The sequence below is a fragment of the Etheostoma spectabile genome, chromosome 6 (genome assembly GCF_008692095.1).
Source record: "Etheostoma spectabile isolate EspeVRDwgs_2016 chromosome 6, UIUC_Espe_1.0, whole genome shotgun sequence".
In the NCBI taxonomy this organism is placed as follows: Eukaryota; Metazoa; Chordata; class Actinopteri; order Perciformes; family Percidae; genus Etheostoma; species Etheostoma spectabile.
Genome location: NC_045738.1, coordinates 17,547,375 through 17,562,236, shown reverse-complemented (window position 1 = coordinate 17,562,236; position 14,862 = coordinate 17,547,375). Strand labels below are relative to the sequence as shown.

Below are 14,862 nucleotides of genomic sequence, written 5' to 3'. Positions count from 1 at the left end.
CACACACACACACACACACACACACACACACTGCACACACTCCCACTTATTTGCCAAGACAATAGCTAATAGAACAGCACTGTGAGAATTATTCTTGTGTTGTGCTGCATAGCGCTGTGTCACCGCTCTCCAACCGCAGCCCCCCGGCTCTGACATTCATTTATTAAGGGAAAGTTTCAGTCCTTTAAGAGCCATTCTTGTTAAAGGGAGCCTTTACTTTGAGATTATGATATAGCTTTTTAATATAACTGGTGTCGTTTTGTGAAAAACACGGCGGGCAAAGCCATCCAAAATATGAACCTTTTTATGATTATGGTTTTGTGTGTGTGTGTTTTTTGTGGGTTGGAAATGAGTTTAAAACCTGCAGGTTCGGAGTTCTTATAGCATTTGGCAGCGAAGGCTCTTCTCTCTGTTTGTTTGTTTGGCTAGTTTGGTTATGTTTGGGCAAGAGGGATCCAGAAACTCTTGGATTGTGGCTGTGCGAGTGTCCTCGGATGGGCCGTTTCTCTTATTTGCTCCTTTAATCTACGCGTCGCACTCCAACTGAGATAGCTGAGACTGAGATTTTTCACCTTCATCATCTCTGCTTCTCTTGGCTTCCTATGACGTTTGTTCCTCCAAGTCTCCCCGTTGCTCTCCTCTCCTCTTCCCCCTCGTTCATTTTTTCTTCCCGGGTAAAAGGGTGAAGCAGCTGAGGGAGGCGGGCAGTCTGCGGCGGAGGCTCCGCAGAGGTCCCACAGTGGGCATTGTGTCCGAGCCTGAAACAATATTTACCGCAGCCCTCTTTGGGCTCCCTGGAAACAAAGCCAGTATTGATCCCCCAAATGAACCCACACAGCAGTCTTTATTGTTAGATCTTTATCTATTAAAATCAGGGGAGGAGAAAAGCGGCTCTTTCAGCACATTCCCTGGCATTTGTCGGCTTATTGATTGTTTTGCCAGAACTGTGTGCATCTTCTGGAATGCCTGGGATTGGAAAATATTAGAATGTGAATCATTTAAATCGGCAAGGACAATAACTCTACAGAAATGTGTTCAGGTGTTAGTGGAGTTGAGACATACTGAGCAAGTAGGGCATCAGGGCACCTCGTAAACCATGGCACATTTACTAAAAACACCAAGCTGTAGATGCTCTTGCCTGCTGTTGCTTTCATCAAACTTTTACTTCAGAAGGGCAAGTTGTGCCCATGCCCTTAAACGTTCTTAAATGTCCTAAATATTTTAGATAAAAAATGGCATATTGGGTGATATTTGCACAGTGGGTCCCTTGAACATTCAGCAGTCTTTGGCCGAGGATTGCTCATTGCATCTAACAGCAGAGCCACTGTTGACACAGACTAGTAAACCTCAGGGCGCATAGGTGGTACGGGATTTGAAGCACTGCATCATGGGAAGAAGAGGATTTTGGGTTGGCAGTCAAAAGTAAAGGCTATTGTTAACCCTGAACCTTGATAGGGGATAAACAGTTATTAGTATTTATATATATATTAGGGCTGTCAATCAATTGAAATATTTAATTGCGATTGATTCCATTCCACATTTTTTATCTATTTTAAACATTTTAAAAGGGATATTTTTCACGTTTTTAATGCTCAAATGGTATTTGAGACTCAAGGTACTCCGGTGGTTGCTCACTTCACGACGGTGAAGTTATTTTGGCGGGGGCCTTGCGGTGCTTTTTAATGATCATAGATTTACTTAAAAATGTAAGTAATAAAGCTCAGAACGGGACGTTTCTCTTTACATTAAGTGTTGCTCTTAAAAGGGCCTTTTATTAGTGATTCAGGATCAGTTTCAACCTTTCAGTAAGATTGGGCAACGAACACTTTCCACCTTGAAATCGTTTCTCAAATCACGATTTTGAATCCAATCATTCCAAATTTAACACGTGCAAGTTTTGGTTTCCCTAGCGACCACCCTACCGCCAAGTTGTGTTGCAGCCAGGGAGCACAGTAAGCGGCGCTTTTAGTTGTAGCTTTATTTTACATTGAAACAGCCCTGGTGAAACTGTAAATCGGCATTGATTCAAAATATAATTTCCTTTTATCTGTGAAGTAAACATGTGACCCGTTACAACGCCACCCCTCAAAGAATCGGAATCAATAAGGACCGTAATCGGCAGGAAAAATCGGAATTGGAATCAGAATTGTTCAAATCCAAACGATGCCCATCCCAACTCTTCAGAGCGTACACCACATCCATGGCGGTCCTCTGGCGTGCTCGGTGTTAGGAGACGGCATCACGCCACACGTTCTCCAGGACAGCGCGGGTCTCCTCGCAGATCAGACCGGACATGCGCTTCACTCTGCCGCAACGAGCCTGACGCCGGTTGGCGGGTCTGGTGATACCTAGATGTTATCACGGAGCACTTTATGGTTTCTGCTAGTCGTCCACAACGTTACTATGCTGCATCGCTTCGGGATTTCCCAAACTACGGAGTTGCGCGAAGCTCAAGTCACAGAACGGCGCATGTGTTGATCGCGCATCCAAAAAATGAGTGCCTTTACTTGTTGTAGCGTTAACTTTGACACACAAACCATTGTGAGGCATCTCTGTAACAGAATGTCGTCATCTTAAAACCTGGAAGGTGAACCTACGACTTCAGCAAGGAATCCTCCCGTAGTTTCTTAAAATGGGATTTCAGATGGAAAAACAATCTTTGACAAACTCAGAAAGACATTTGTGGGAATGACATGACAAACGAGATCATTTCTCAATGAAAGAGATAGATAAAAGAAATTTACTCAAATTGTGCAGCTTCTCGTGCACCTAAGGAGTCTGTAATTCCCATTGTTGATGTGAGAGATAAGGGGTTAAGATAGAAATTGTCCTATTAAAAAAATGTTGCGGTCCAAACTCACCCTTTTAGTTAATTTCTGTACAGAACCTCCTCCCCTCAGCAGCAATCTAATCACTCTCTCATAACCCGAATGACACCCAACCTCAGTGTAACTTCATCGGGAGCGTTAAATATTAATCTCAATCCCTCAGCTAACACACGTAATACTCAAAGTCAGAGTTTGCATGTGAAGAAATGTGAACCCTTTCGGTTCTTACTTGTGTGTCTGTGTCCTCAGGCAACATGCTGCCTGTGTTCTGTGTGGTCGAGCACTACGAGAATCCCATGGATTTCGACAGCAAGGAGGAGCACGCCGAGTTCGTCCTGGTGCGTAAGGACATGCTCTTCAACCAGCTCATCGAGATGGCCCTGCTGTCGCTGGGCTACTCCCACAGCTCAGCGGCCCAGGCCAAAGGTAACCACCCAATGTCACTCATTGACTCTCGTCAACGACTCTTCATTTTCTTTTCTGATCTGCCACTTTTCTCCCCCCCCACACCCCCCCACCCCTGCTTTATCACTCTAATGCTCATTAGTGTCTCCTCTGTAGGGTTTTCTGACATGTTCTGTTACTAATGCACACACTCAAACACACACTCTTTATGCCTCTCTTACACACACACACATGCACCCACCCACACACACACACACACACACACAGACACGCACTCTGTGACCATAATAGCCTACCGCCAGCAGATCTGAAGCCACAGTAACACATCCTGACACTGATCCCATACAGGAGATGCTCAAGTCTTGCAGGGGTCACACACACACACACACATACACACACACACACATACATGTATTCACATTCACATACTGTGCATATAAGAAAGTAAAACACCGACATACACACTCGGGCTGTACATATGTATATAGACATGACTTAGTGGGTGGGAAGGGCAGGTGAAGGAAAGGGTCTGCTAATTGCACTTGAGCACACGCAGGCCGAGGGGGGGCTGTTTCAAGGTGCCTCTTAGCATGCTCTTTTATTATAGCCTGTCCATCACACTGTGTGCACACATTCACAGAGAGACACACACACACTAGTCCACCTCTCCCATAAGCTTTCTTCCCGCTGTGTGGGCTGCCACTTTCTTTTATCCCAGTCTCAGGCTAAATTCTATGATTGTTGTTGGCATTTCAGTTACAGATAAAGTACTTGAAGAGTGTTTATGGCACCATAATGCCTCTGAAATGGCCACGCCTGGCTTTATTCATACTGCGTATGTGCTACTGTTTTAAAATAAAGTTATTCTTTGTAGTTATGCAGCTCAGTGACAGAAAGTTAAGATGCTAAAATGAGCTTAGTGCTGATGTACTCTCTTCTTTGTTTTTAAATCTTGGCTCTTCTGCCCATTGTTGTGCTTTTGTGTGTCCATATCTATCACGTTTACCCATGTTCATGTGTGTGCGCATATGTGCCATGTTGCATCATCCAGGTATGATTCAGGTGGGGAAGTGGAACCCTGTCCCTCTGTCATACGTGACAGACGCACCGGACGCTACAGTGGCTGACATGCTGCAGGACGTCTACCACGTGGTCACGCTTAAGATCCAGCTGCACAGGTAAGAAACACACACTTGAACGCATACATGTGTACCAATCTAAAATGTTTGTGGATGTTCATACAACTTTTTACCTACCACCCACAAAAGTGTAGTGTCATTACCTACAGTAAAACACACATACACACCAGTATTGGATTGTTTTTATACACACAGAGGCACACCTGTACCTATTAGTCTTTGCTTTCAACACTCTCACACATAGCGTGTCTTGTATGCCCGGAGGCAGGTGCCAATCTGCTGATTCCCGCTGCATGTTTGATACTGAGAATAGCTCTATTACTCACTCACACACACACACACACACACACACACACACACACACACACATACAGGCTGGCCCAGCAAATGCAAAAAAAATCATTGGAATACTGAAAACTTCCTGGCGTAATGGTGCTAAAGAAACACAGAGATTGGTTTATTTGTCAATTTAACCGTTAAGTTATGGGAACACGGATTCCGCGCTAATGCTGTGATGAGTGATCAGGTAGATTTATCTCTTGTAGCTGCTCTACATTTAACTGTCAAGGTATGTTAACTAATGTGCAGGTAACACAGGCATTTTTTGCATTTTTGAACCAAGCAATACTTGATAGTAGCTCTTTTCATACATTTTTTTTCAAATGAATGTAGTGGGAGACTGCGCACGGCTAAAAATGACTCTGCAGCAGATGAATACGCCGTTGTTCACCTGAAATAGTTTATAAATAAACTGGGCTGCACCGGCTATTTTAAGTGAAATATATTTCTTCTGAATCTACAGTACATTGCATATCATTATCGACTAACAAGCTAATAACACTGCTAGCTGTCTTGTTCCGTCACTCACCATGTTGTATGCTAAATGCTACTCTGTAGGAGTGAGATTCGTTGTATTTATACACACAGCGAGAGCATACAAGCATTTATAGACATGGATGCAAACAGGCTCACATGTGCTACAGTGCTCAGATGCAAAAAAGACACACACACACACACACACACACACACTCAGCCGAGTGGCACTGGTGTGGAGGCTTGTGCCAGCTGCTGTTCCGACTCTTTTTCTACCTCGCTCTGCCTCTCTTCCTTTTCTTTCCCCGCTCCTTCTGTGTCGTCCCCCCCCCATCCCCATCGCCACCACCCACCTTCACACTCACTCACACTCACTGACTGATGTCAACACGTCCACCAGCCAGAATACAGAATGTTGTGTGTATTTCCGGCATGCTAGCCTTGAACGCATGGATAGCTGTCTTTCTCCACTACCCCTTTCCGTCTCTCCCTCCTTCCCTCCTCTTGTTCACTTCCTTCTCCCCAGAGGCTTTCTAGCTGCTAGAGCAGTTTAAGGGTGTTCTGGAAAATCCATTGTTTGTGTGCAAGCGAGTGTGTGTGTGTGGCTGTGTGTTTTCTTATAAGCAGATGTTAGCCTTGACCGTTGCACGCATCCCTTTTCTTTTGCGCTCACCTGTTATCTCCTTGCTCGTAACGTTTCCAACACACCAACTGACAGATTTATGGACACACACACACACACATACACACACACGCACACACACACACACACACACACACACACAAAACAACACACACACACACACACACACACACACACACACACACACACACACATTGTCTAATGCACTTGTACACTTATCACCCCTTGCTCAGTGTCTCATCTCACTTGTCAAGTGTCAGGGCAGGTTTAATGAAAAGTAGCTCAGCAACACATTGAACATATGTCTCGCACAGTAGTAGTAAATGTTTCTCCAGAGTGTACTGGCCACTCTCACAATGCAGTTTCTCCACACTCCCACCCACAATGTAAATATATTTCTCATTTTCAAAACCCAGAAATCTGAGTGTTTCTCAGGTAGAGCTGAATCTCTGCAGCACACGACTCCAGCACCAGCTAATGTCAAAGCCAATCTCTGTGTGATGTATAAATCTATTTTGATTTTTGCTGCATACTGTTGTCAGGATTGTTATTGTTTTGTATTTGTTTTTCCCCTTTTCACTCCCCGCCCCACCATCTCTTCAATCCACCCCCCCTACCACCCAACCCCACCCACACCCCCAACACCCCACATCCCAACCCCCGCCTGCCGCAGAAATCTAGCCAGTAACACCTTAAATGTTCACCGAGCACAACGAGCCAGGAAGGTGAAGTAACACGAAATAATAGTCGCCACATGCAGCTGATGTATAATTCATGCATCAATCCAGCAGATGTGTTGTATAAAGTAATTAACTAATCAGAACAATCAGGAGAGAGAGAAGGAGAGAGAGAGAGGGGGGAGAATATGAAAGAGGGGGAGAGAGAGAGAGAGAGACAGAGAGAGAGAGAGAGAGAGAGAGAGACAGAGAGAGAGAGAGAGAGAGAGACAGAGCAATCTCCAGATGCATCTGCTTGATGCGCCAAATGAAATCTGTCTGTCTTGGAGGGGCGCTTGCAGCAGGAAAAAAAGGAGCGGGAGCCCGTGTGTTCAGCTCTCTTTCTCTCTGGTTAGAGACAGAGGGGGGCTCTGTCTCTACTGCTCTGTCTATCTGATTGTTCCAGTGATTTGCCCATTTCATCGATATATGTTTTAAACAGGTTTGGACTGTTTGAAACCTTTGTTTTGCACAAAGTAATTTGTTGCCAAATTGTTTTTAACAGAACACTTAGCAATTAGTCTAACATGTATTGACAATTTTATTTATATTTGTTGAAGTCAAGATTTGGCTGCTTTTCTCTGTTTTTTATCATTACGCATTGAATATCTTTGGGGTTTTAAGTGTGGGCTTTGGTTACTTTTTTGAATCTTCTTTTCACAGTTTCACAAGAACTAAACAATGAGTCCACCCTTGTATCATCAGACTGATCAATAAGGAATAACAATCTGCACTTAATGTTCTTAAATGTTGTTTAATTATGTAATTTGTTTTCCATTTCTCGCCTTGTCTCACTTTTTTTAATTTATTTTTTTAAATGTTGGACGAGGAAGGGTTGCAGTCCAAGTTGCTTCTCACACGCATACCTCAATAGTTGTTTGGGTCAAATTCATTTCCAAATTTGAAGATTGGATTTATTAACCATTTTCTCCCTATATCAGGGGAATGTCCAACCCTAAAAATCTTATTTAATCATTTTGATATTGTGTTGCTGAATCTGTGGCTTGTGTTTTTTATTATTTCATTCAAGATACCATCAGAGCTTCTGGCTTTCCTTTCTATCCTTGTCTCTTCTCCGTCTGAATTGTTTCTCATGCTCTCTCCTCACCCCTCTCTCTCTCTCTCCCCCCTCCACATCCCTATCTACCCCTTCCTTCCCCTCCTCCCTCTTTCCTCTACCCATCTTCCCTTCCCTGTCCCCCTCCACCCCACACCCCCCTATGTCTCCTCTCTTTCTTTCTCTCTCGCCACAGTTGTCCTAAGCTGGAGGACCTGCCGCCCGAGCAATGGAGCCACTCTACAGTAAGAAACGCCCTCAAGGAGTTACTCAAAGACATGAATCAGAGCTCTCTGGCTAAAGAATGTCCCTTATCACAGGTGCTGAAGCCCAGTCTGCTTATTTAAAAAAAGAAATTTAAAAAAGATTAACGGCCAACCCCCACACACCCCCCCCCCCACCCCACTGCTACCATACTGACACAGCAAAACAAAACCCCTATCTCCATCACCACTGTCTTTTATCCTTTACTTATCAAATGCCCTGAGTTTCATCAAGTGGGAAAGAGAATCGGCATAGAAAATCCAAATCAATGGCTATTGTCATTTGTTTTGCCGCATGATTTTTTTTGGGGTTTCTTTTACCGCCCCCGACACACACACACACACACACACAGACACACACACACACACACACACGCACACGCACACGCACACGCGCACAAACAGACTTTTATGCAACGGCAGCCAAAAAGCAGAGGTGTTGTCGAACGTATGGTTATTGTTAGATAAACATTGGCCCACACCCAGAACGATCTGGATTGTTTTTGTTCTTTTTCTCATTTAGCTAATTCTCAGCATTTGATAGCGTCAGGCGGGATATACTGTATGTATGTACGTTCACGTCAGGTGTTTTATTCTATGTTATATTCCCGGCTGGGTGGTTGGATAGAAAGCACTAGCACAGATATTGTATTAACAGGCAGTGTAGTCAGTATATCATGGAGGCAGCTCTGGAGTGAACGGAATGAAACGGCAGTATATCTCTCTCACAAGGGCCAATAATGTGTGTATGTCTGAGAGTGTGTGTCACAGTGCAAGGAGATATGTGTGCTTCTGTGTGTATTCGTTTGAGTATGTTTGTGAAATGTATATCAATGTACGGGATGCGTAAGTGTTTTTTGTGTTTTGCATGCGTGTGTGTGTATTTAGATCCAAGCACGTGTGTGTGCGTGTAGGTGCCTTCAGTGTGAAGCCAGCTCTCCTCCCAGGCCACCGTATGTTCACCTGGAGACCCTCATTTGCGTTGCCTGTGTGTGTGTGAGCGGCGGCTCTCCGTGTGTGTGTGTTTGTGTGTTTAGCCGGGCATGAGCAGTGCGCTGATGATGTAAAGAGTCCCTGGGTGGCGTTCAGGCGGAGCCCAGCCCGGTCTGGTAATCACCCTGTTTACGGTCCATATGTGAAGACGGCTCAGAAGAGAGCACACGCTCGCTCTGAGGATCTAACACATAGGCACACACACTCTTCCTCAGACACACATTTGCTATTTCCAAATACGCACTAGCCTCAAATTAAAATGAAGATTGTTTTAGCTTTCCAGTGAGGACGAAAGAAGGTCCTGGAAATATCTTTAACGGAAGCAGTTTCTTTTCTTGCTTTGGTGTATTTCAACAGCCAATTTGGTCCTAAATTCACATCTTAATGGCATTAAATGGTCTTATATTTTAATATTGCCAACCATTTTAGATTCTTGGTAGCTTCAGTCACTGCAAACACTTAACATGTAATTTTTTTCTACCTTTTTAGTGTTCTGTGGTTCCACCCATATCTTGGGTTCTCATTGTCTCTGCTGGTAAATCGTCAAAGCCATTCACGGCATACTATAAACACAGATATTACATAGAAATCATATGTATGTATTGCTTTCAAACCAAATCAAAGCCTTCATTTACATTTAAAAAAAATATTAATTAGAGTTTGTCTGGACATTATTCTAGTTATTTATTTTATAGCCATGTCTGTTTTAAGGCAGCCAACTTCAAAATACTAATCCAGTGTGTTATGTAATTTATAGAAAAACTGGCACCTTTTCTATGTGGTGACTTCATACCCTGAAAATCTACATGTATCTGCCTTGTTCAAACATGGCTGCCATGATGGTGTTTGACATCTGTTACTCCGTGGGGTTTCATGTGGCCTGCTCCACTCATGGAGAGGTGGTTTGTTCCTCCTAGAGCCAGCTGGTTTAGTGGACTGCTTGTCAGGATTAAGGGATGTCCCAGCGTTGCCTCGGTACATGGTCTCCCTGCACTGGGATTGTGATGTCACCATGTAGTCTGAGGAGAAAGTGAAAACCCAAGAAGCCTTTGGCCCACCCTGTGGTTTCTGACTTGACCACAAAAAAAGTGAAATGAGTGGGACGAGAAAGGGGCGCTGCAGGAGGGAACAGAAGATTGGCACCTTTTTAGGATTAGCGTTTCCTTGATATTCTGCTGAGTAATCCCAAGACCAAAAAGAGAGGTTAACAGATGACAGAATCACAGCAAGTGAGTGAAAGAGAATTAGCCCACCTCTGAACAGAGCTTTGAAGGGAGAAGGGAAGGAGGAGTAGTAGAGCAGGGAGGGGAGGGCGGCGGAGGGTTATTTTGTGAAATGCTGCTTTTGTCCGGGCTCTTGTCAAACATTTAATTTGATTCTTTTGTAGCGGGGTGTAATGCTTTGTGTGTTTGGGCTACAAATGGCACGAGGAAACTCAGAGAGAGAAAATGTTTTCACTCGTGTCCATTGTCATTCCCCTTTGACCTGCACACATATGAAACATTAAGCTTAAACATTCACAGCTTGGAGAAGCATTGCCTAAATAAAACTTCTCCTGATCTCCTGATTCAATCAGCCAATCAGGCTTATTATTTTTCTCTGAGGTTGCTATCAAGCTTAGCAACCCCCTAGCCCATGTTCGCAGAAACTATGGCAACAAAGGATATTCCCCCCACCCCCTTACCCTACTCTTTCCCATTGCCATTACCTCTTCTTGCACACCCCCTGCTCACTCTCACTGGGCGGCCCCTGATGCACCAGCTGCTGCGTAGCGTAGCGGCAAATAGTCGTCAAAATGCCATCTTTGCAGGACTTCACCATCTCGGCAGCCATAGGCGCAAACTAGTTGCAAGTGGATGTGTATGTATTTGTGTATATATGTGTGTGTGTGCGTGTGCAAGTTTGAAGTGTCATCCCAGTTGAGGTGGATATGTGCCATAATTGAGCTATGTTAGATGTTGGCGAGAGAGAAGGCACAGTGTTGCAAATGGGATGTGCTTTTCACCCAGCTGATTCAAGACATCAGGTGTGTGTGTGTGTGTGTGTGTGTGTGTGTGTTCAATTACGTACATGTATGTGTGTTAATCTGCATGTGTGTCTTTGTGTAACTGCACCTTGTGTGTTTGTCTGCAGGGGTTGTACTTTGTGTGTGTTTGCATTTGCCAGTGTGTGTACCACACTCTAATGCTGGCAGCTGGGTGCCTTCAGTACCTGCCTGCTGCACCGCTATTCTGTTACACACACACACACACACACACACACACACACGCTCACTCCCTCCTTTTTCTCTCTCTCTTCCTGTCTCCCATGATGGGGAGTGGAGTAGATGTTGGGGACCGATAGTAGCCCAGGCCACTCCTGGTCTTGCTGATAGCTCTCTGTGCGCAGATGGCTTCACTTAAGGGTCCACAACCTGCACACACCACAAACACACCACACACACACACACACACACACACACACACACACACACACACTGCCAGCCATGCTACCTGTTGACAAGCCCTAGCATAGCCCTCCTGCTGGCACCGCAGTGGCAGCAGAGGCTCTGGTTATCTGCTTGATTTCACTTAGTGCATATGCATGTGTGTGTGACAGAGCAGTGGGGAGCGCAAAAGAGAGAATAGGTGTGTGCGTGTGTGTTTGTGTGTATGTGTGTGTGTATGTGTGTGTATTGTTTTATTCACACATACACGTGAGGCCCCCTGTGAGAGGTAGAGTGATGTATTGAGGGAGAGGGCTGATTAATGAGGAGCGTTTATTAGAACATCTGTGTCAAAGATGGCGGAGAAAGAGGGAGCGAGAGAGATAGAGAGAAAGATGGGAAGGGAGAGAGAAAGGCACACCGTCTTCTGCAGGTCTCTTGTTTGTTGCCTGGAGCCGCCTTAGCCCAGATATACTGTAAATAAAACATGGCAGGCTGGAGGAGAGGAGTTCATTATCCCACTGACTCATAGGAGAACTCTTCTTACTATAAATAAGTGGTTTTCAGATTGAACTTTGGCTTGGGATTTGGCCACCAGAATCAAGGTTAAAGTGGAATGTGTGGTTTACTGCTCTACCAATCGTCATCCAAAATTTTCTCCATTCCAAGGCAGTAAATCAAGAACAAAACCATTCATTCGGATTTACTCTGGCTTATGCTTATCACAATAAATAAACAGAAGTTTAAATTTTAAGACCATAGAAGGTTGCAGTTGCTATTTCCTGATACCAGTATTGCATAAATCCAAAAGGAGCTGCTTCATACATAAATGTATGAGCCATTAAAGGGCAATTCTGACTTCCTCACCCTAACTTGAACTCTATCAGAGTTTTTCATTGAATGAGGACTTCTCAGTAGATCTATTAGAGACTGATTTGTTATACCACACAAGTCCAAATGCAGACCTCTTCACCCTCTTGCTTTTCATCATGACGGCATGATGCACCGCAGCATGGTTTTGCACAAATTCACACCCAGCTGCTAAATGGGTATAACAAAGTGCAATCACATTTGGCTCAACCTTGTCGAAGCAGGTATGGTGAGAGAAAACACATATCTTCCTTAATATCGATTTGGTTTTTTAATACTATTACAGCAAGACGTGGCATCTAGCACAGTCAATGTCTTTGAGAACTCTTGCTTTTATAAAGTCTCGTGTGGTGTCATTGGCCAGAAACGGCCAATCCTGTAACTGTTAGTAGGACGACGTGTCCCGTGAAGCTGGTTTTAGACAGGGCTTAAAGTCGACTAGTTCAACCTCAAGCAGATCCCTGCCTGCTATAGTCTGACAAAGAAAACTTGTGTCCATCTTGGTTTTGTTGGTCCTTTGCTTGCATTTCTGTTCCTTCTGAAGTTTTGTGTTAGACTTTGGAGGGGTTTCATCGCATAAGGTGTATAGAGCTTTATTAGAGCGGTCGGGAGTTCAGAGTTAGATTGACCTTCCTGGCGCCATCCTTTACCCTCCCTTTTGTGCGGAAAAGCTGGAGAAGCAGAATCATGCTCTACCCATTCGTTGTGCGCCTACCTCCATGCTGCTCTGCCAGAAGGTTCCCCTGCCATCCTCCAAGCGCATATATTATAGAAAATGATAAAGATGGCATACCTGTAATTTGAAAACAGATGGTTTGGTTCTTTTGAATATTTATAACAATCAAAAACAGTTTCTCCCGCACCAACCCTCGCTATTTGCCCGGAGGCCGGCAAAGGTGTTAAAACATTCATTTTAATGAAACTGGAAAGGGAAAGAAAAATATTGCCTCTTTGTTTTTGTTCTGAGGCGAAGGAGGATGGTTGAAGTAAATGTAGAGAGGGCAAAGAATCGACTGTAAAGAGGGAGATGGGCGCACACATGCGTTGGAGACCGACATGCTCAGTGCGGCCCGCGATCTGCTTGAAGTTGTTGTTGTTGTCTTTAACAGATTGTATCAATAAAGAGCTGAAAAATAAACGAGGTTTATCTGTTTACATCGCCCGAACTCCCCAGATGCTGATATTCAATAAGCTGCTATCTTCTTTCTTTTTGAAGGTAAATATGTATCCTGCCGTCTGCTCTCGATATCAACAGTCAGAGCTCAGTTGACCTTATAATTTACCCACTGTGAAAGACAAAAAAAAGTGTTCCGACAAACTCAACGGCATTTGATAAAAAAGAACAGATAAAACCTTGCTTGATTTAATTTGTTTCACCTTTAGAAGACTAGATCCCAAATTTCTGCATGTCTTGATACTTTTCAGTTGGCTTTTTTTAGTGCTGGGTTTTACCGTGTCCCTATCTTTTATTTGTTTTGACAAGCTACAGTGTTACTGCATGTTTCACAAGCTTTAATATTATGTCTGTTTTTTTCCACAATGAGAATCTAAAGTCTCTCTCTCGTTCTCTCTCCCTCTCAATCAATCTCTCTCTTTCAGAGTATGATTTCCTCCATTGTGAACAGCACTTACTATGCAAATGTGTCGGCGGCGAAGTGTCAGGAATTTGGGCGCTGGTATAAACATTTCAAGAAGACAAAAGATATGATGGGTAAGCAAAACGGAGGGACGCAAAGTATGGCGCTCACACGTTTGTCTCTCTGCACACACACACATGGACACACACATACACACCAGTCGGCATTACAATATGTTCTCTAACCAACCGTCTCTTTGTCTTCCTGCTGTTGCATGAAGCAGAAATACATTTTTATCTTGTTATCTAATAATTTGAGATCGCTCCACACTGTTTTGCAGTGTAACAGAGGGTTATCTGTGATTTATCCATTATTGCCTCAACTAACACTAATGCAAGAGCCAAATTGGGGCCTTTATTTTTTGTTTGTGAGTGAGTATTACTATTCCATGAACAAAAGGATGCAATGACTTCACCCGGCCACCGCCTAGTCTGTAATTCAATTATATTTTCTTATCAACCCTCTAACAACGCATGCTTTATATTATCTCCAAAAAAATCCCCTTTGACCCGCCAGGAAATGAGGTTATGTGAGACTAGTAGCACCCAAGCTGCAAATAGAATTCCGATATGTTTTTGTGCCTTTAGATTAAGCAGAACACCACTCTGTTGCGAAGCTCATAAGGCGGTGTAATGTTGAGATATTAGCTTTAACAATCTGTTGAACAATCTTTTTTTCTCTGCCAGTGCACTACTGTTCGCAGCGATGACAGCTGAGATATTATATCAAAATGTTTTCACAGCCTCCATGCAAATAGCGCGTTGTGATCATATCATGTTTTTATTTCTTCTGTTAAAGTGGCAACATATGCTAAGAACATTATTTACTTCAGACCTGCTGCACTTGTGTAAACTTTGTATACTCCTACACATTTTCTGTCACACTTGTTTTCTATCTGGTTTTGTTTTCCTCAAAAAAATGGGGCTGCTGCAGCTGCTCGTATGGCCTTCATGATCCTTGTGTTTTAAATGTCATATTTCTGCTTAGTTGGAGTAGGAGAGTTGAAAGCTTTGACACTGTTTATTTCCTCACAACTCTGTGTTTGTGTGTGTGTGTTTGTGTGTGTGTGTGTG

At 43.8% G+C, this 14,862-nt stretch overlaps 1 protein-coding gene across 4 annotated transcripts in view; it reads left to right on the top strand.

Moving 5' to 3' along the window:
• satb1b (SATB homeobox 1b) overlaps positions 1–14,862 on the top strand; it is a 61,724-nt gene that overhangs the window by 14,922 nt on the left and 31,940 nt on the right. For 2 of the 4 annotated variants that reach the window (XM_032518580.1, XM_032518581.1), the window contains exons 3-6: positions 3,078–3,254; positions 4,285–4,411; positions 7,798–7,846; positions 13,752–13,863. In XM_032518580.1, the coding sequence (XP_032374471.1) occupies positions 3,078–3,254; positions 4,285–4,411; positions 7,798–7,846; positions 13,752–13,863 (465 nt within the window). Of the gene's footprint in view, positions 1–3,077; positions 3,255–4,284; positions 4,412–6,501; positions 6,554–7,797; positions 7,922–13,751; positions 13,864–14,862 lie in introns of those variants that run through there. The other 2 variants (XM_032518579.1, XM_032518582.1) reach the window with 2 other exon arrangements.